The sequence below is a fragment of the Rhyacophila brunnea genome, unplaced genomic scaffold (genome assembly GCF_057557595.1).
Source record: "Rhyacophila brunnea isolate RB1 unplaced genomic scaffold, BYU_Rbru_1.0 scaffold_14, whole genome shotgun sequence".
Classification (NCBI taxonomy): domain Eukaryota; kingdom Metazoa; phylum Arthropoda; class Insecta; order Trichoptera; family Rhyacophilidae; genus Rhyacophila; species Rhyacophila brunnea.
The window spans coordinates 23,751,876-23,768,652 of record NW_028232796.1 but is presented as its reverse complement, the minus strand read 5'-3'; the positions used below and the strand labels follow the sequence as shown (position 1 = coordinate 23,768,652).

The 16,777-nt window shown below is 33.5% G+C and overlaps 1 protein-coding gene across 2 annotated transcripts; it reads left to right on the top strand.

Moving 5' to 3' along the window:
* Positions 1–300: 300 nt before the first annotated feature.
* LOC147075761 (circadian clock-controlled protein daywake-like) lies at positions 301–15,887 on the top strand. Of its 2 annotated transcripts, none has more exons than XM_085942065.1 (5): positions 301–428; positions 6,812–7,046; positions 7,888–8,018; positions 10,242–10,388; positions 15,686–15,887. In XM_085942065.1, exons 1-5 carry the CDS (start codon positions 353–355, stop codon positions 15,847–15,849), a joined length of 753 nt encoding a protein of 250 aa, XP_085798191.1. In that variant the 5' UTR covers positions 301–352; the 3' UTR covers positions 15,850–15,887. The 2 variants fall into 2 exon arrangements, with proteins under 2 accessions (XP_085798191.1, XP_085798192.1); XM_085942066.1 differs by lacking the exon at positions 301–428 and adding an exon at positions 6,189–6,390.
* The last annotated feature ends 890 nt before the right edge of the window (positions 15,888–16,777 follow it).

Genomic DNA, 16,777 nt, shown 5'->3' with positions numbered 1-16,777 from the left:
GCCAGAGCTTGTCTTATCACACATAATTTTTTCTTGCTAGCTATTTCAAGTGATAATAAGTATTCCCGACGGTCTCCCGTTTGAGTCTGCTTCTTTTGACAACTTCAAAATGAGACTGTTCCTAAAAAAAAACAGGACGAATGGTTAGTTTAATTATATGTTAAAAAATACTTCCCGTCTAGAGTATAAATAATGTTATGAATAACTAATGATGATCATTTTTAGGTAGTATTTGACAAGATGACCTTTACTTCTACCGGCTCTCATGAGTATTTAATCGAAATTTTGTCTTTGGTTAGCAGTTGCGTAAAGATTGTCAACTGAGATACATATAGGGATAAACTATTTTACAATGAATATCAACACTAAGTGCCTGGCGGTTTTAGTCGCTCTGGTCAGCTGCGTAGACAGGACAACATCAAGTCTTCGTGAGTAGAGAAATATAAATAATAATAAGTGTAAACATTTTGACATTTTTATCATCTTTGACAATGAAAGAAAATAAAAATTATTTTATGTTATACGTACGCTTTATTAGTTTACCTATTGTCTTTATTTATTTAAAATATGATTTCAAATATTACAGCACGGATTCATAACCTTTTTCACTCGTGACGTATTTTTATAATAGCCAAGTAACCTGCGAGATTTAAATTAATTACACACTAAGAATAAAAGTAAAATATAATTTTACATCCGCATTATCAATCATCACAAATGTAATATATAGGTATAAACATAAATATATGTAATTAAATAAAACTGCGTTCGTTTTTCTGGTAGGTATCTTAAAAACTAGTCATTATCGTTCTCATCGGTTTCTGTTTGTTTGATTTTATTTTAAAAAATGTTTCCATTTTGAGACTCATCATTTGATTTGCTGTCCACAAGGTTAATCTAGTGTCGATAACCCTAGTGTTCAAAAATATGGACGAAGCATCTGGAAAATAAAATGATACTCACTTTGTGTCGGGTCTGCCGGATGGCGAAATTCATATTTTAATATCTTTTTTTGACTTTTGATATTCCACGGTTTCGGGGCACCCGAGAACTCCCACATCCCCTGCATCTTGTAATGAATATCTGCTTTTACGTGGTGATGCTATGTGGTCCTTCTTGAAGAGGAGTTCGGCCACCGCGTTCGCTTCCTTCTTCTTTGCTTCGCGGCCTCTTCATCTACTTTTCTTTCTTCTTGGTTCCTTTGTTATTTTAATATCGGTATCCTACGCTCAAATGAACATTCTGCTTGCAAGCGGTCTGGCGACACCGCTGGGTCTGCCCATACAATCTACAACGTCTAATCTCCGAGAAGTCGTAAGTAGCCTAGAATCTGTTTCTAACGCAATGAGTAATGACACTAATACGCCATTACAATAAAGGTTATATTACTATAAATTCTCGAAGCTTGTATCGCATAATGGAAATGGATACGTCATATGGTCACGTGACGTCTACCTATACATCTGTGAATGACTTTCATGCACAATTTCTCGTGCGCGCCGATATGAAGTGAGTTGTCCATTTAATATGTCATTGCTAGTGTCATATAAATACTTATAGGTACATTTAAAACAAAATTATTATAATTATGGAAATATGAAATTCTATCCGGAGAAGTCCATAATAATATATTATTCGAATACCAAGACACGAATAAACACGATTTTTAATATGATTTAACTTAACATCCTTGTCAATTTTATCCAATTTATTATTTAGTTGGTCATTCAGTAGACTATTAAGAAGTAAGACTTATCGTTTTTAATAAATAACCGAATCATCATCATCAGCCTAGATTAGTGTTTGTGATGTCCGATTCATGAGACTTTTAGCTCTTCTAGCTAAAAAAAATTAACCGAGAAACTGAATAAATTCCGTTCATAATGGAAAGCTTTTTTTAAACAACGATTATTTTAAGTTCTGATTGCGTTCGGCAGCTTTCTTTTTTCATTTCAACTTTTCTCATTAATAATTTTTTTCTAAAAATTTGAGGAGATCTCGTCACTTAGATTGTTTGCGCAGTTTTATATTAGTTATTATTACTTATTACAATTATTTTGCCTCTACGTATTCCTCTCTCCCATGGGAATGATCCTGAGACATTCTCAGTCATAAAAAATGATGGGTCACATAAAAAGTGGCGTCCCGTGATAAGCCTGATTGAAATGGGATGTGGTGCGGGGCGGTGGAGCCATTATCTTTAATGATGAATTCTCGAGATTCAAGATTGAATACCTATTTCTCGAACACAAAATCTAGTCTAGATCAATCCACTACCAGAAGCAGGCCTATCCATTCAACCTTTCGGACAATGTCTACTTTTTGGGTATCATTTATGTATACCTAATGAAATTTATAATATTATGTTATATTCAATATTTTGAGATGTTTCTACAAAATTAATTAAGATATCTATTTATTTTGTTTACATGCGACAAAATCTATAAAAATGAGCACAATTCTTTGCAAACAAATTTTATTTTCGTAAAAACTCGACTTAGGAACTTTTACCCTGCAATCACAGTTAATTATACATTATGTTATCCATCAAACATTAGATCATTAAATAATAAAATGATAATTGATTTTAGTATTGTATTTACTAGTCCATTTGAATTGTTAACGATTCAATTAACTCATTTAGTGCTAAAAACTCGAATGGCGCGTTTGCAGTTTTTGTTTTTTTTTCTCGACCATGTCCGATCCTGATAGGATCATATAGGCCTCCACAGAGTGGAGGTTTGTATTGACAGATTTTGTTTTTTACGAGAAATGGATGTCAGCCACTTGCTCAACCTATTAGGTCCATACCCTGACACACACAAATTGAAAAACAATATGTATACTTGCCAGACCCAGGATTCGAACCTGGGACCGACGGCTTTATAGTCCAACGCTTAAGCCGCGCGGCCACCGTGGGTGTCGTGGGTGCGTTTGCAGTAGTTGGCCATAAGATATAATTAACATGATATTTAAATGTGGTAATTAAAAAATAATTAACTGGTTAGCAGTGAATGTATTAATCAAATTTCAAAAATTAATTACAATTTATATTCAAATTATATAAAATATCCTCACTATAATACTGTTAATTTGACACATTCTATTGAAACTTACTTAAGTTTGTATTCAGCTTCGTTTGAGAGTTTTCCTTTTTGGTGTTTATACATTTTTACTGTTCCATATTACTTTACAAAATCATAATAATGAATGTGACAGTAGTTCTCTTCCAGAGTGTCAAGATTTTATACTTTATAGTTTCTGATTTTGCGTTTGATTGGTGAGATTATGTTTTTAACCAAAGACAATCTTTCAGCCTTTGACATTGACAATCTTTTTTTGTTAATTTTTCTCACCTGCCAGTAAGTTTTCGAATTATCTACTTATTTCGCCGTAAAATTGACCATGCGAAAAACATTAATAACGTAAGTTATTTCTTGTCAAATTGATTGATTTTATTATTCATTGTCATGGTGAAGGCAAGGCACGTCGTTTACAATAATATGTGATTTTGGAAAAAAAAAACACATTCTCTATAAATATTATTATGTAGGCAAGTTTCCGTAGATCGGTATGCTTTAAATCCATGATATCCATTCAAGTTATAGAGAAAACTTTGTGCATTAACATATTGTCAAGAACTTTTGCTGGTATGTATGTAACAGCTACCTGCCTCTAGTTATCTACTGATGACTCCGTAGGTACCATTCTTAGGAATTGGAGTAACCTTTCACATCATCCACATTTCCGGAAAGATACTCATCTCCACTGTGAGATTAAATGTAGGTATATATAATTGAATATTTTTTGACAAAATCAATCCATCGTTATTAAAAATGTAGGGAAACTATCTTTTCTTCACTTTCCTAGTTCCCTTGTTTTTTTAAATAAGGTTTATTCCTGTAATATTTCGAGAATATAGCCATCCATTAATACTTGATTAAGAAATTGTTGGTATCGTCTTGAATACAAATCAATTTTTTACAACGTTTTTCTTAGCTCGTATTCTTATTTGTCCGGTACAAATTTTTCAATTGATTTTTAACTAACTTCTTGAAACTTTTAGAATATATCACAAGACGATGCCAATGCATTTTTTAAAATACTTTTAGCCATCTTTAAGTAGAATTGAATTCATTTTCAGTTAATTCTGTTTTGTATGAAAAGTTATTTCAACACCATTATTGGTTGCTAGAGGGGTCTGGGGCCTAGCAACTAAATTTATAATATATACGTGCGTTACTATGGAAATCAATATGACATGTCGAAATGACATCAAGTATTCTATCAAGTACATTTTTTTTGATTGTTTAAGCTAGTCAAGTCAAGTTTATATGATTCAACAGAAAATTTAAAAACGTTGTATATAAAAAGTTCTTTTTATCTTGTAATTTTTATTTTTGATATCGTTCATAGAATTTGGTTGTTCTGTTACCAAGGTTACAGATTATTAAATAAATAAATAAAAAACAGGTATATGTAACTAAAATTTTTAAATATTACATGAAACTATATTGCAGTGTTTCTTCTCACGTAAATGGTAAGGTATGGGGAGAATCAAATATTCATATCTTGCGAATTAATCTATGAATTCGTTTTAATCCGTACAAGTACTTCATGGCGTCGTTGTTTTTAAATTTCGGCCAAACCTTGTGTTTTATTGTATATATTTTATTATAAAAAAAAAACAAGAAATAAACTCGTTTTCATACCAAACTTGTTGTCATTTTATAATTCAAGCTATTTTTATCGATTTTAATCAATTATACGAGTTAACGCCTAAAAATGTGAACAAATGAATGAAATGACAACCTTGGACAAAACAGTAAGGATATAGTAATAACTAAATAAAAAAAAATATAATGACATCATCATTTTTGTTATATTTTTTTAATCGCAATCTGATGTTTTGATATTTTTATGTTTAATGATAAGTTTACTATAAAGAATGGGTAATATTTTTAATATTATTTGTGAATAATAATTATCATTTTGTTGAAAAAATGTAGTATGTTATGACGCAATACCGGTGTGAAAAATGCACGTGATTTTTAGGACCATTTCGTGGTTGCATTGCGTAAAAAATTACACGTTAATTTTACTTCGCGGAACCCAGGATCCCACGGAATACTATTTGGAGAACATTTTAGTACATCACACTGCCCTCAACTTAAATGACAGGTAAGTGATATATCCTGCCAAATATCCTGACCTGTGGGCCCGCTTTAAGGTGTGAGGGGCATGATATCAACATTACAGTAAGTTATCATAATGAACATGTAAAATGACAGTCATTTTGTGTGAGTAATAAAATAGTAATGGCATATGAGTGATGATAATATTTATAGAGTTTACCAAGTTAACCATACTTTTGTATGTATTTACTAAATAATTTGAAATATAGAACAGAAATAACTGATAAAGATCCCCCTATTTATAGTCCAAATTCGTTGGAAAAATCAGTATAATCTATATAATGGGAATAGGTCAATGAAACAAGTTGAAGCTAAAATCGTTGACGCATACGCAAAAGCGTCAGTTTTAGGGCTATACCTCAGCTGAGGCATGGTCTAACTAAAACGATCGTGACTAGGCAATGCGCGGAATGCGGGGCGCGGGTGCAAATGACGGAAGCCGAACGAAATAATATAATTTGTCATAAAAGTTCAACATGCGTCATTTTTATGTTATGTTTATTATTATATTCGTAATAATAATAGTAGGATTCATTGACATGTTTTCTTTTTTAAGTACATACGTAAAGTTTTATAATCATCTTTACACGATTTAAGAATATTTTCATCCGACGCCATGAAAAAACGGATCGACGTGCAGACGCCTCAACTATCGCTCTCCGAATGGCAACGCGGCCGTAATTTCGTTCTACATACAGTTGAAAATTATTTGCCGTTTCACTTATGTACGTTCTTAACAACGTCTAAAGAAAATATCCGTCACATGATTTCAAAGTACCTACTCTCTATTACGGCCAAACCAATCTGTGACAGTTTCAGATAAAGATTTCGAACCTTCTCAATCATTCAACTGAAATTTCTGCATCAAAAATAAAAAATAAAACTGTGTCAACCATGGCCCCTACGTCCTGAAGCGGGCCCCCATGCAACGATGTTTGGCGAGCCCCCTAACCTAATGCTTAAGGTTATAGGCAATGCAATGTTCTACACTCTACAGTAGTGTACCTCAATTGGTATTCCGCGGAACTCCATGGGTGTAAAATAAAGGGTATTCCGTGTCTTGTGGCGATTTTTGATATTTTTAAATAAATCCACTTGAATTGTCGGCAATCGGCATCATATTATGAAGAAATAATTGCCATCCCCTTTTGTGATAGCCAAGTAACATGTGAACCTGCGCCATATTGGATAAATAGTAATTTTTATTAATCAGGAAACACACTAAAGATAATTATGTAATACAATTTTATTCGTCGATAAGGCATACGCCGCAGGCGACGTTTTTTAATATTAGAATAAATTTGTGGTGTGTTTTTATCTCACTTAACTGGTCAACCTGGCTCGTGGTCACCCCCCCCCCTAAGTCTGCTAAAGCCCTGTCGCCCCCTCCCTTGTGGGGGCCATGGCTGTTAACCGTTCCGAACGTATTGGCCAGAGTATTGCATGGTAATACCTTTAATGACTTATTGAAAAGGGTAAGGAAGAATCTAGAACATCAGCGGTCTCAAAGGTGGAGATTGTATTGATGATTTTCACCTTTTAAAATTATATTTTTTTATATTTAAATTTTAAAGTACTGTAAGCAAAGTATGTTAATACTGCATTATTTTTTCTAGCTTCCTTCATCAATCCATGTTACCGAGATAATCCAAACCTTCAAGTGTGTATCCTGAAAGAAGCGAGAAATGTGAAAAAATTATTCATATCAGGAATACCAGAGATAGGGCTGCCAAGTTTGGATCCGTTGCAGCTCGGAGACATTAATGTGATGCCTAAGCATCCAAGCTTAAAGGTCATTACTCATGGAGCATCTGTAACAGGCTTAAAAGATGCTACGATTGTTGACATCAAGTGCGTATGAACATTATTTAATACAATGCTAGCGAGGATCTGTTCCAAGGCCACTTACATTATCTTAAAAAGTTGAGTGACGCCATTCCAGTTTTTTTATGTGTAAAAATATATTAGTGAACGTTTCAAATTGTTCACAACAATAATCATCAAATCATTCATTTAGTCATGTTAGTTTTTTGTACAGAGCGATATTTGAGATACCACGTTAGTACAACCGGACCAAGCCCAAAAAATTATATAACGTATTAAAATTTTGAGGAAACTGTAAATGGCCAATGTATCACTGTACTAGAACCTGTGTAATTATTCTGAAATAGGACATTTTATTGTTAGGAAAAGGTCACGATTAGGTTTTGAAAAATATAACCTATTTACAATTTTAGTGTTATTACAAAACTGATTTATTATTATTATTAAAAAAAAATACAGACCCTATCAAAATAATACAAATTTGAGGTTCCAGTTTCTCGAATAGTTGAGCAACGACATTGATGTTGTACATTTTTCTATCTGGAAACCGTCAATGAGGAATCTATTAGTCAAGGTTTAAGATTGATGGTCTTAAAAAGGGTTTTTTTTAAGAACGTAGTTGAAGACACCGTGGGTAAAATACCTGGCTACCTCAAAATTGTAATATATTGTATTGTCATCGCATTGGTACCTGTATGCCGAATTCCAACTATATGGAAATGGCTATATGGAAAGTGGGCGACAGTAGACACCGAAACCTGACATACACAAATAACTGGCAGGCATTTTTTGTAGATTTTAGTTAATATTTTAATATTATAGTATAATTTTTATTGTAATAAATAAAATTGATTATTTATTATTTCAGAATCGACCCAGTCAACTTGAAGGGATCTTGCCATATGGTAGGAGACTTGGCTATCAATGCCAATTATACAATCGATGGACAGTTTTTGGTTTTCCCGGTCAAGGCACGGGGGAAATCCACTTTTAATATGAGTAAGCGTTTTAGTTATAATTAACTATTTTTTTATTCAACGAATAATTCATAAGACTTAAGAACGTGACATTCTAATTATTGAACATACATACTTTTGAAAACACTCCTGAGAAAATATATTTTAACCAATAGATTATTTTTTTGAAAAAAGTAAGACACCCAGCAGGAACAAACCTGCATCTCTCAGGTTTCGCGCCCGAGCACATATACCACTATGCTATAGGGGTCATACCTAATTGCGATAAATTTTAACAAATCGCTCTTAATACTTTCTGAAGCGCTTTCCAAATTTAGTTACTATTGGCGATCGGCTATTGTATTTTAAATCAAAGTAGGTATTACTTTATTTACTAACCGACATCACGGATCACTCCAAATTTTTTCGTTGTAACTTACGTGAACCTGTTAATAATTTTTAATTAAGTAACTATTTTTTTATTTATTTTATTCAACGAATAATTCACAAGACTTAAGAATGTAACATTATAATTATTGAACATACATAATTTTGAAAGCGCTTTTGAGAAAATATATTATAACCAATAGAAAAAATCTTTTTTGAAAAAAAGTAAAACACCCAGCAGGAATCGAACTTACATCTCTCGGGCTTCGCGCCCATGCACATAGACCACTATGCTATAGGCGCCATACTTAATTGAGACACATTTTAACGAATGGCTCTTAATACTCTCTGAAGCGCTTTCCAAATTGAGTTACTATTTTCGAGTTATTCGAGTTACTATATTTGAGTTTGAACTTGGACGAATCCACTGCTGGATGAAGATTATTCCAACCTGATGTACTCTTCTTAGTAATATGAATTGCTATATTTAACAAAATTGGTGATATTATATATCTACTTATTTATGTCGTCATTATCATCATCAACCTGGATCAATCCACTGCTGGATGAATGCTTCCCTAAGCTAATTTTATTTTTGTTGGTCATATGAATCGCTATAGGTATTTATCAAAATTGCTGATATTATATCTACCTATTCATATCGTCATTATCATCATCAACCTGGCTCAATCCACTGTTGGATGAAGGTTATCCCAGCTTGATTCTACTCTTCTTGGTAATATGAATTGTTATATTTTTCAAAATTTATGATTTTATATACCTACCCATTTATACCGTCATTATCGTCATCAACCTGTATCAATCCACTGCTGGATGAAGGCCGCTCTAAGTTGATTCCACACCTTTGGGTCTTATGAATACTCTTATCAAAATTGGTGATTTTATATACTTATTTATATCATCAGTATCATCAATCCACTGCTAGATGAAGTCTATTCCTCTTAAATATATGCATTGCTTCATTCATCAACACATTGTTTTGATATGAATGTCTTGCATCGGGAAACTATATTATTTAAGGCTAAAATTTTAATTAAAAATTTGATTTTTAAATGTTATTTTATGGCTGCAAGAAATTTTTTTTTATAGACAATGAAACAGAATAATGGCTAAATTTATTTTTTACACTGCTAACCTTCTTCTATTTTCTAAATGGAACCCGCGGGAGATTAATAATCACGGTATATTAGATCGCTATTTATGATAATCACATAATAATATATTGCTTTATATTCGAATGATTGAGATGTATAATTTTTTATCATATTTAAATGCACGTTATTTAACGAAACATTTATATACCTACACGTATGTCAGTAGTAGCGATCGGCGATTGCTAGCTGTTTTGATAGACCTAGCAGCCCAATGTGGTGTCAGACGACATTCTACAGACTAGACTAGGCATATGACCCCAAATTTAAATGGCAGTGACGACTTACAAATCGTAAAACTGACAAATCAGCGAAATGTCAAACTGTATGAGGTGAGCGAATATGGAAAAAAAGCGCCGTCTATGCATACTTCACAATTTTATTAAAATCTAACACCAACAATTGAGACGCTAAGCTATCTGCAATACCTAGCGATGCAGCTGGCTCTGCTAGTTGATATTAATATCTTATACTCGTCAATATTGTATACTGTAATTATTGGTCATGTTGGTAAACCTTACAAATAATAATAAATACCTATCGTAGTAAGACGAAATAAATATTTAAATGGCGTATTTTTTAATTTAAAAACAAAATTAAACCAATACTGAAAACAAGAATTACGAGTGTTGGTATAAGACACCAGGGAAAAACTAGATAATATTAATTTAATAATTATTATAGTGAAATGCACGTTTTATTTTCAGAAAACTTTGATTTGCAAATGACTTGGGAATACGACCTCTACAAAGGTGAAGACGGGTTAGACTACCTCAAACTAAAGAATAGTAAAACCATGCATCAAGTGGAGAAATTAAGCATGAATATCAATGGCCGTTTTGACATGCTTTTCGGTGAGTACGAAAACCTTTTTAAAATTTGGGTGTAGTACGTCTATTCTAACAAAACACTCATAAAACCATGCAAAATTTTGATAAAATGCTATTTAGATTACCGCTAGAGCTGTCATGTTATTGTGACGTTAGCGACAGGGCAGCGCGCAAGCTCGATGTCGCCCAAAGTACCACGATGTCGAACTGCGTAACACATTCGGGTTATCGAATCGCAGAAATAATAATCGTATTATTAGATTATTTATGGTGATATGTTGCTATAATATAAGGATGCTACGAAACAATGACAACTTACTAGACGATTATTAATTAGATGCTACCTTAATAATTAATATATAAACATTTATTTTAAATAATCAGCATATAACTGAGAAGACATAATAGAAAACACTTGTAAACAAGTTAATATTTACGTTAACATGTATAGAAATCACTTAATTACTTAGGGCCGTATGTATTTAACCGGTTTTCCAACATATAGTGTATAGCACTGTTTGTGACGTAAGTAATCTGACGTCACACGTCATTCAAAATGGCTGCTTCATCTGTCACTTTCAAATGTCATTTTAATAATGCATTCATTACAACAAACGTTTGCTTGAGGCCCTCGTTCATTTTGTAGACTCAGTGAAACATTTGCGAATTTTAAAAAGAGTTCCTAGTCGTCATCATCATCAGGGGCGCGACAACCCGGTGTGGGTCCTGAGCTCCCTCCACCTGTCCCTATCCAGTGTGGCCGCTTTCCAATTTGGTACCCCTAGAATACGGCAGTCACTGGTAGCTCCATCTAACCAGCGAATCTTTGGCCTCCCTCTTCTTCTACGTCCTATTGGATTGCTGGACATCACTCTCTTTGCCGGTTCATTATCATTCATACGGTGCACATGACTTAGCCATCGCAGTCTCCCAATCTTAATTGCTTGAACTGCGCTGCAATCTTCGTACAGCCCGTAGAGCTCAGCATTATATCTTCTCCTCCAATTGGTGCCATCCCTGATCGGTCCATATATACGGCGGAGAATTTTTCTTTCAAAGATGTTCAGGGCTCGTTCATTTCGCAGAATTAATGTCCAGGTTTCCGATGCGTAGGTGAGCACTGGCTTTACAATAAGTGTCTTGTAAAGAGTGTTTTTAGTTCGGCGAGATAGTAAGCGGGACTTAAAATGTCTTAACAGACCAAAGTAGCATTTATTCGCAGACATGATTCTCTTGTTGATTTCTTCTGTAATATCATTATGTCGAGTTACAAGAGATCCAATGTATATGAAACTGTCGACCGTATCAAACTTGTATGCACCAATATCTAACTTTGGTGCGACTTCTCGTGGTGTGACATAGACAGGCATGTATTTAGTTTTTGCCTCGTTTATTTGTAAACCCATTCTTTTGGCAGAGGCTTCTAGTGCTGTGAATGCCTTTTTCAGCGCCAATTCTGATATGGCAATGATGTCGATATCATCGGCATACGGCAACAGCTGCACAGGCTTAGTAAATATTGTGCCGCTGCCACGGGCATCAATCTTTGCATCCCGTATCGCCTTTTCCAGCGCAATATTGAAAAAAAGGCATGCCAGAGCGTCACCTTGCCTTAGCTTAGGCCATTCAGTGATATAAATGGCTCGGATATTTCCGCTTGAAGCTTTACCCGGCATTGTACTGGTGTCATTGTCATCTTTACAAGTTTAATTATTTTCGTCGGAATTTCAAATTCTCGCATTGCTTCGTATAACCGATATCGATTAATGCTATCATAAGCTGCCTTAAAATCGATGAACAGGTGATACGTGTTAATATTGAATTCAGTGGTCTTTTCTAGAATCTGCCTTAGAGTGAATATTTGAGTAACACATGATCTCCCTCGTCGAAAGCCTCCTTGGTAGTGCCCGAGTATTCCTTCTACAATGGGTTCCAGCCGCTGGAATATCAGAATCGACAACAGTTTATATGCAGAGTTAAGGAGTGTCACCCCTCTGTAGTTACTACATTCTAGTTGGTCTCCTTTCTTGTGCAGGGGACAAATCAGCCTATCCTTCCACTCCTTTCGCATCTTTTCTGAAGCCCATACTTGGTGGATTAGGCTATGTAAATGTTTGAGCAGGCTTTCTTCCCCACATTTTATTAATTCACTTTGTAGGTTATCTATTCCAGGCGATTTGTTTGTTTTTAACTTTGAAATGGCACCTTTTACCTCATTTAATGTCGGTAGTTCTTCGTTATCATCCATGCCAATTTGTACTGATTCCTGGTCATGAGTATTAATGTTAGTGTTGCTGGCATCATTATGGGGGGTATTTAAATGTTGATCAAAGAAACCCACCCACCGGGCAAGAATACGGTGCTTTTCTGTGAGTATCATGCCATTGTCATCCTTGCACATTGTGATACGAGGCTTGAAACCCTTCCTAACATTATTTATCTTTCTATAGAACAGTCGACTTTCTTGGGCTTTATAGTGTTCTTGGAGTAGGATCATTTCCTTTTTTAAATAATCACGTTTCTTTTTCTTGTGTAGTTTCTTTTCGTCATGCCGGCGCTTTTTATACTCATCGTCTGATGTTATTCCCTCCTAGCCTATCCTAGTCGTACTGTTTACAAAATACGTATAATTTTGATCCATAGTCTATAAAGTAGATAGTAGGTAGCTGATACAATTTTGCTTACACCAAAACACGCAGTATTGCTCAATGAGAGATAAGATGGATTTACGTGATTACGATAAAATACCTCCGCTAAACGACCACAAAGATGGGTACCTACTGCTGAATATGGCATTAAAATATGCAATTGGATGAATTGGAAGCATTTTGCATTATTTCAAAATATTATGGTACCGTAAAACCCCCTAACTTCGCCCGGTTTTTTAACAGAAAGTCGTTTTGCCACCAAAATATCCACCAATATGAAGTCTTATAGATCTTATGTAATGCACAATGATAGTGTTTAATTTTATTTATATTGAAGTAATACCCTTTTCATACTAAATAATACAATAAATCACTATTTTTTATATAGACGAAGTTACGGCACGATTCCCTAACTTCGCCTAATGTGTTTTAGTAGGTACAATAAAAAAATATTGTCTATGGATACTCACGAAATCTATTAAAAAATAGCCTTAAGCAAATTCAGGTCTTATGCTAGAGACAATTTGACATATTTTAAAGAAATATCTACGTTGGCGAAGATAGGAATCACTTCAATGACTGTTTCATACAACCTACCAATTTACGCTAGGGCTGCCAAAACCCAAAGCATTATAGTATCATTTTTATGTGTTGATTTACATAGTAAATTTTTAATAAAGGAAATATGAGAAAAATTGTTAACTGGTGATTCAAAGTGATGAATAGTTTTTAGTCTAAAAACAATAAAAATAAAAAAAACACATTTATTTCAAGAAAATCGTTTTTTTGTGACAACCCTAAAGCCAGGGGAAGTGTAGGAACAAGTAGTTCAAAAAACATAGCCTGACATTGCATACTCAAATAATTGATGTTTTATTATAAATATCGGAAATCGCACGTTACATTTGGCAAGCAGACTATATCACTATATTATATTAAAAATATGAAGAACCTACCTCTACAAGATTCGTAGAAATCAGCAAAAGTTCAGAGGTATTCCGAAAAAATCTCTTCAAACCGGACTCGAAAAAACGGTACTAACACAAACACGGCGAAAATAATGGCGGTTTGAAAATTGTGTGGTGACAGGACGAATATTATCTTTAAAATCGCCTCAGTGACTTAAAGTGCTGCAATAGTAAAAACATGAGTTTTTAGTGTTTAATTGATTTAGGTGAAGTTAGGGACACTTGGCGAAGTTAGGGGGTTTTACGGTACCTACCTACCTAGTTAATTATAAGATAATTGTAATAAACAAGGCAAAACTCCCAAACACACTGCTAACATCAATAGTGTCATACAGTGATTGGTATAAATGATAATATTATACAGAGATCATTACATAATATTATTATCTAAATCCATTTTAATTTCTGTCATTTATTCTTATTCCGTTTTGACATCTCAAAATAGAAGTGTCGTGAAGTTAGTCATAATATAACTGTACATGTATTGCCACCAAATAGAAATGTTTACTAGTAATACTCTATCCTTTCGTACAGTAGAATTATAAAATAAATGTGTTAAATAACTGATAAATTATTTAAAGTTCATAATAATTATTCATTTACAAAGAGATTGGACTCCTCATTTATAATTATTAAATTAATGATCGGGGAATAAAATTTTATAAGTTTGCCATTATATGGACGCCATGACACATTATAACGTCACATCGTGACGTCGCTAAACAACGAATTACATTTGAACTCATGCATACAAATGAGCAGTATTTAGCCTATAAAGTATTTGGGAATCTCATGTATATGACCCTTAAAGCCACGTTGACACGGTCAACGTGGCATTTGGACCGAGTGCCATCCAAGTGACAGCTTTATACTAATTATTCCTATCCAAGCTAACTTGGATGAGTAGGACGCGGTCCAAGTAGCTTGGGTAGGAATAATTAGTATGAAGATGTCTCATACGAGAGCATTTGGATGGCACTCGGTCCAAATGTACTTGGATCGTACTTGGACCGTGTCAACGCGCTTTTACAAGACTTTACGAAGCATTAAAATGTAACGAATCAATACTACAAAAATAACCTTAGGTATATTTTATTTACTTAAATAAAATTACGGAAAGAAATCTCTTGGTATCATATTATAAAACTAACGATTATTTCAGCTTTTCCACTTATTATAAATTTAAGATATTACGACGATGACGTCATAAATAATATTCCTGATTGTATCTGCAAAAGAAGCATTTTTTGAGAAGCGTACGACGTACCGGAAAATTAAGACATTAATGTTTGAAAGAAAATGTATAATACTATGAAATTGTAATAAAAATCTATTGAGTTGGTCCGTTTACTTTGTGTCTGGTTTGGTAGGTGAATAAAATGGCTGTAAATGAATGGCCATATTATGGGGTGCCAGTTGGAACCGACGGCTGGTCAAATATTTTTATGATAAAATGTCTACAAAAAAAATACAGTAAAATATTTTCACGTTTACTAAATTGTATCAGTATGCTAGGTACTGAAGATGAATAAAATTCTACCACGTGTCCCGTAAGTATGCCTGTCGTTCTTTATTCAGTTGTCTATGGCTATGGCCCACCTTTCTACAATAGGTACTTAGTGAGACCATTTTTTATACCGCCGCTTGGCTTCATTGTGTACGCACAATATAAATAAATAATAATATGTTATTTAATTTATTTTAGGAGATTTGCTGAATCAATTCCTCAATGAAAACTTGCAGGTAATCATGAACGAAATTGGACCGCCAACTATAAAGGAAGTGGAGAAAAATATTGTGAACATCTTAAACAAATTCAGCGCTGAAATGCCTCTCGATGTACTTCTCCCCTTGACACCAAAAAAATAGATTGAAAAAAAACTAATAAATAGATTAAAACAATGAAATTTTTGGACTTATTTACTGAGTAACGTTCCCTCTAATTTTTCTACTATGTATCAGGCCTTGAAATGGACCAGAGCGCACCGGAACGCTGTTCTGGTTAATGAAATACCAGATTATCACTCAGTCAAATGGTAAAATTAAGTTTTTCGGTTTGAGCTAGATAGGCTATATAATACAAAATACAACACACGTATATTCATAAAATATACATAAAATTAGAAATATTTTCGGAAAATTATCGAGCGCTCCGGTTCGTAAATAACCGACCGGTGCTGTGTATGCAGGTGATAAACTTATCTGAGCAGTAAATTTTACAGACAAATCAAGTCAATATTTTTTGCGTAGATAAATGAACTCCACAAATTATTGAGAACCGTGCTATAATTGTACTATAAATTTGGTCCGAGTACCTGCGATATAAAATATACATTATACGGCGAAATATTATAATTTTGATAAATTGCCCAGTAAATTGTTTTTGGAAATACAACCTTTATTTTTCAGTCATTTTTGAGTGAAATTCATGACTGGTTTTCCCACAAAATATCGAAATAGTTGATTATAAAAAGGATTGTATATTTTACACTTGTTGTATCTAGTGTCTTTCAATTTTACAGCTAATTTAAACATACAATGAAACACAATATAATATGTACTAAAATAAACTAGAAAGACTAACGAATTCAATGTAAGTACCTAAAATAATATTTAATAACATATTAATGTAAATACAGGAAGAATTCTGAAAGACATGAAGTAGCTGGGTACTCGTTATTATTTACGGTAATTTATAATTAATTATACAAGATTTGTTTAAATAATTAAAGTAAAATTATCTATTTTAATTTAGTTGTAACGTCACTTTCTCTCTAGGAAATAAACTTTATATGTA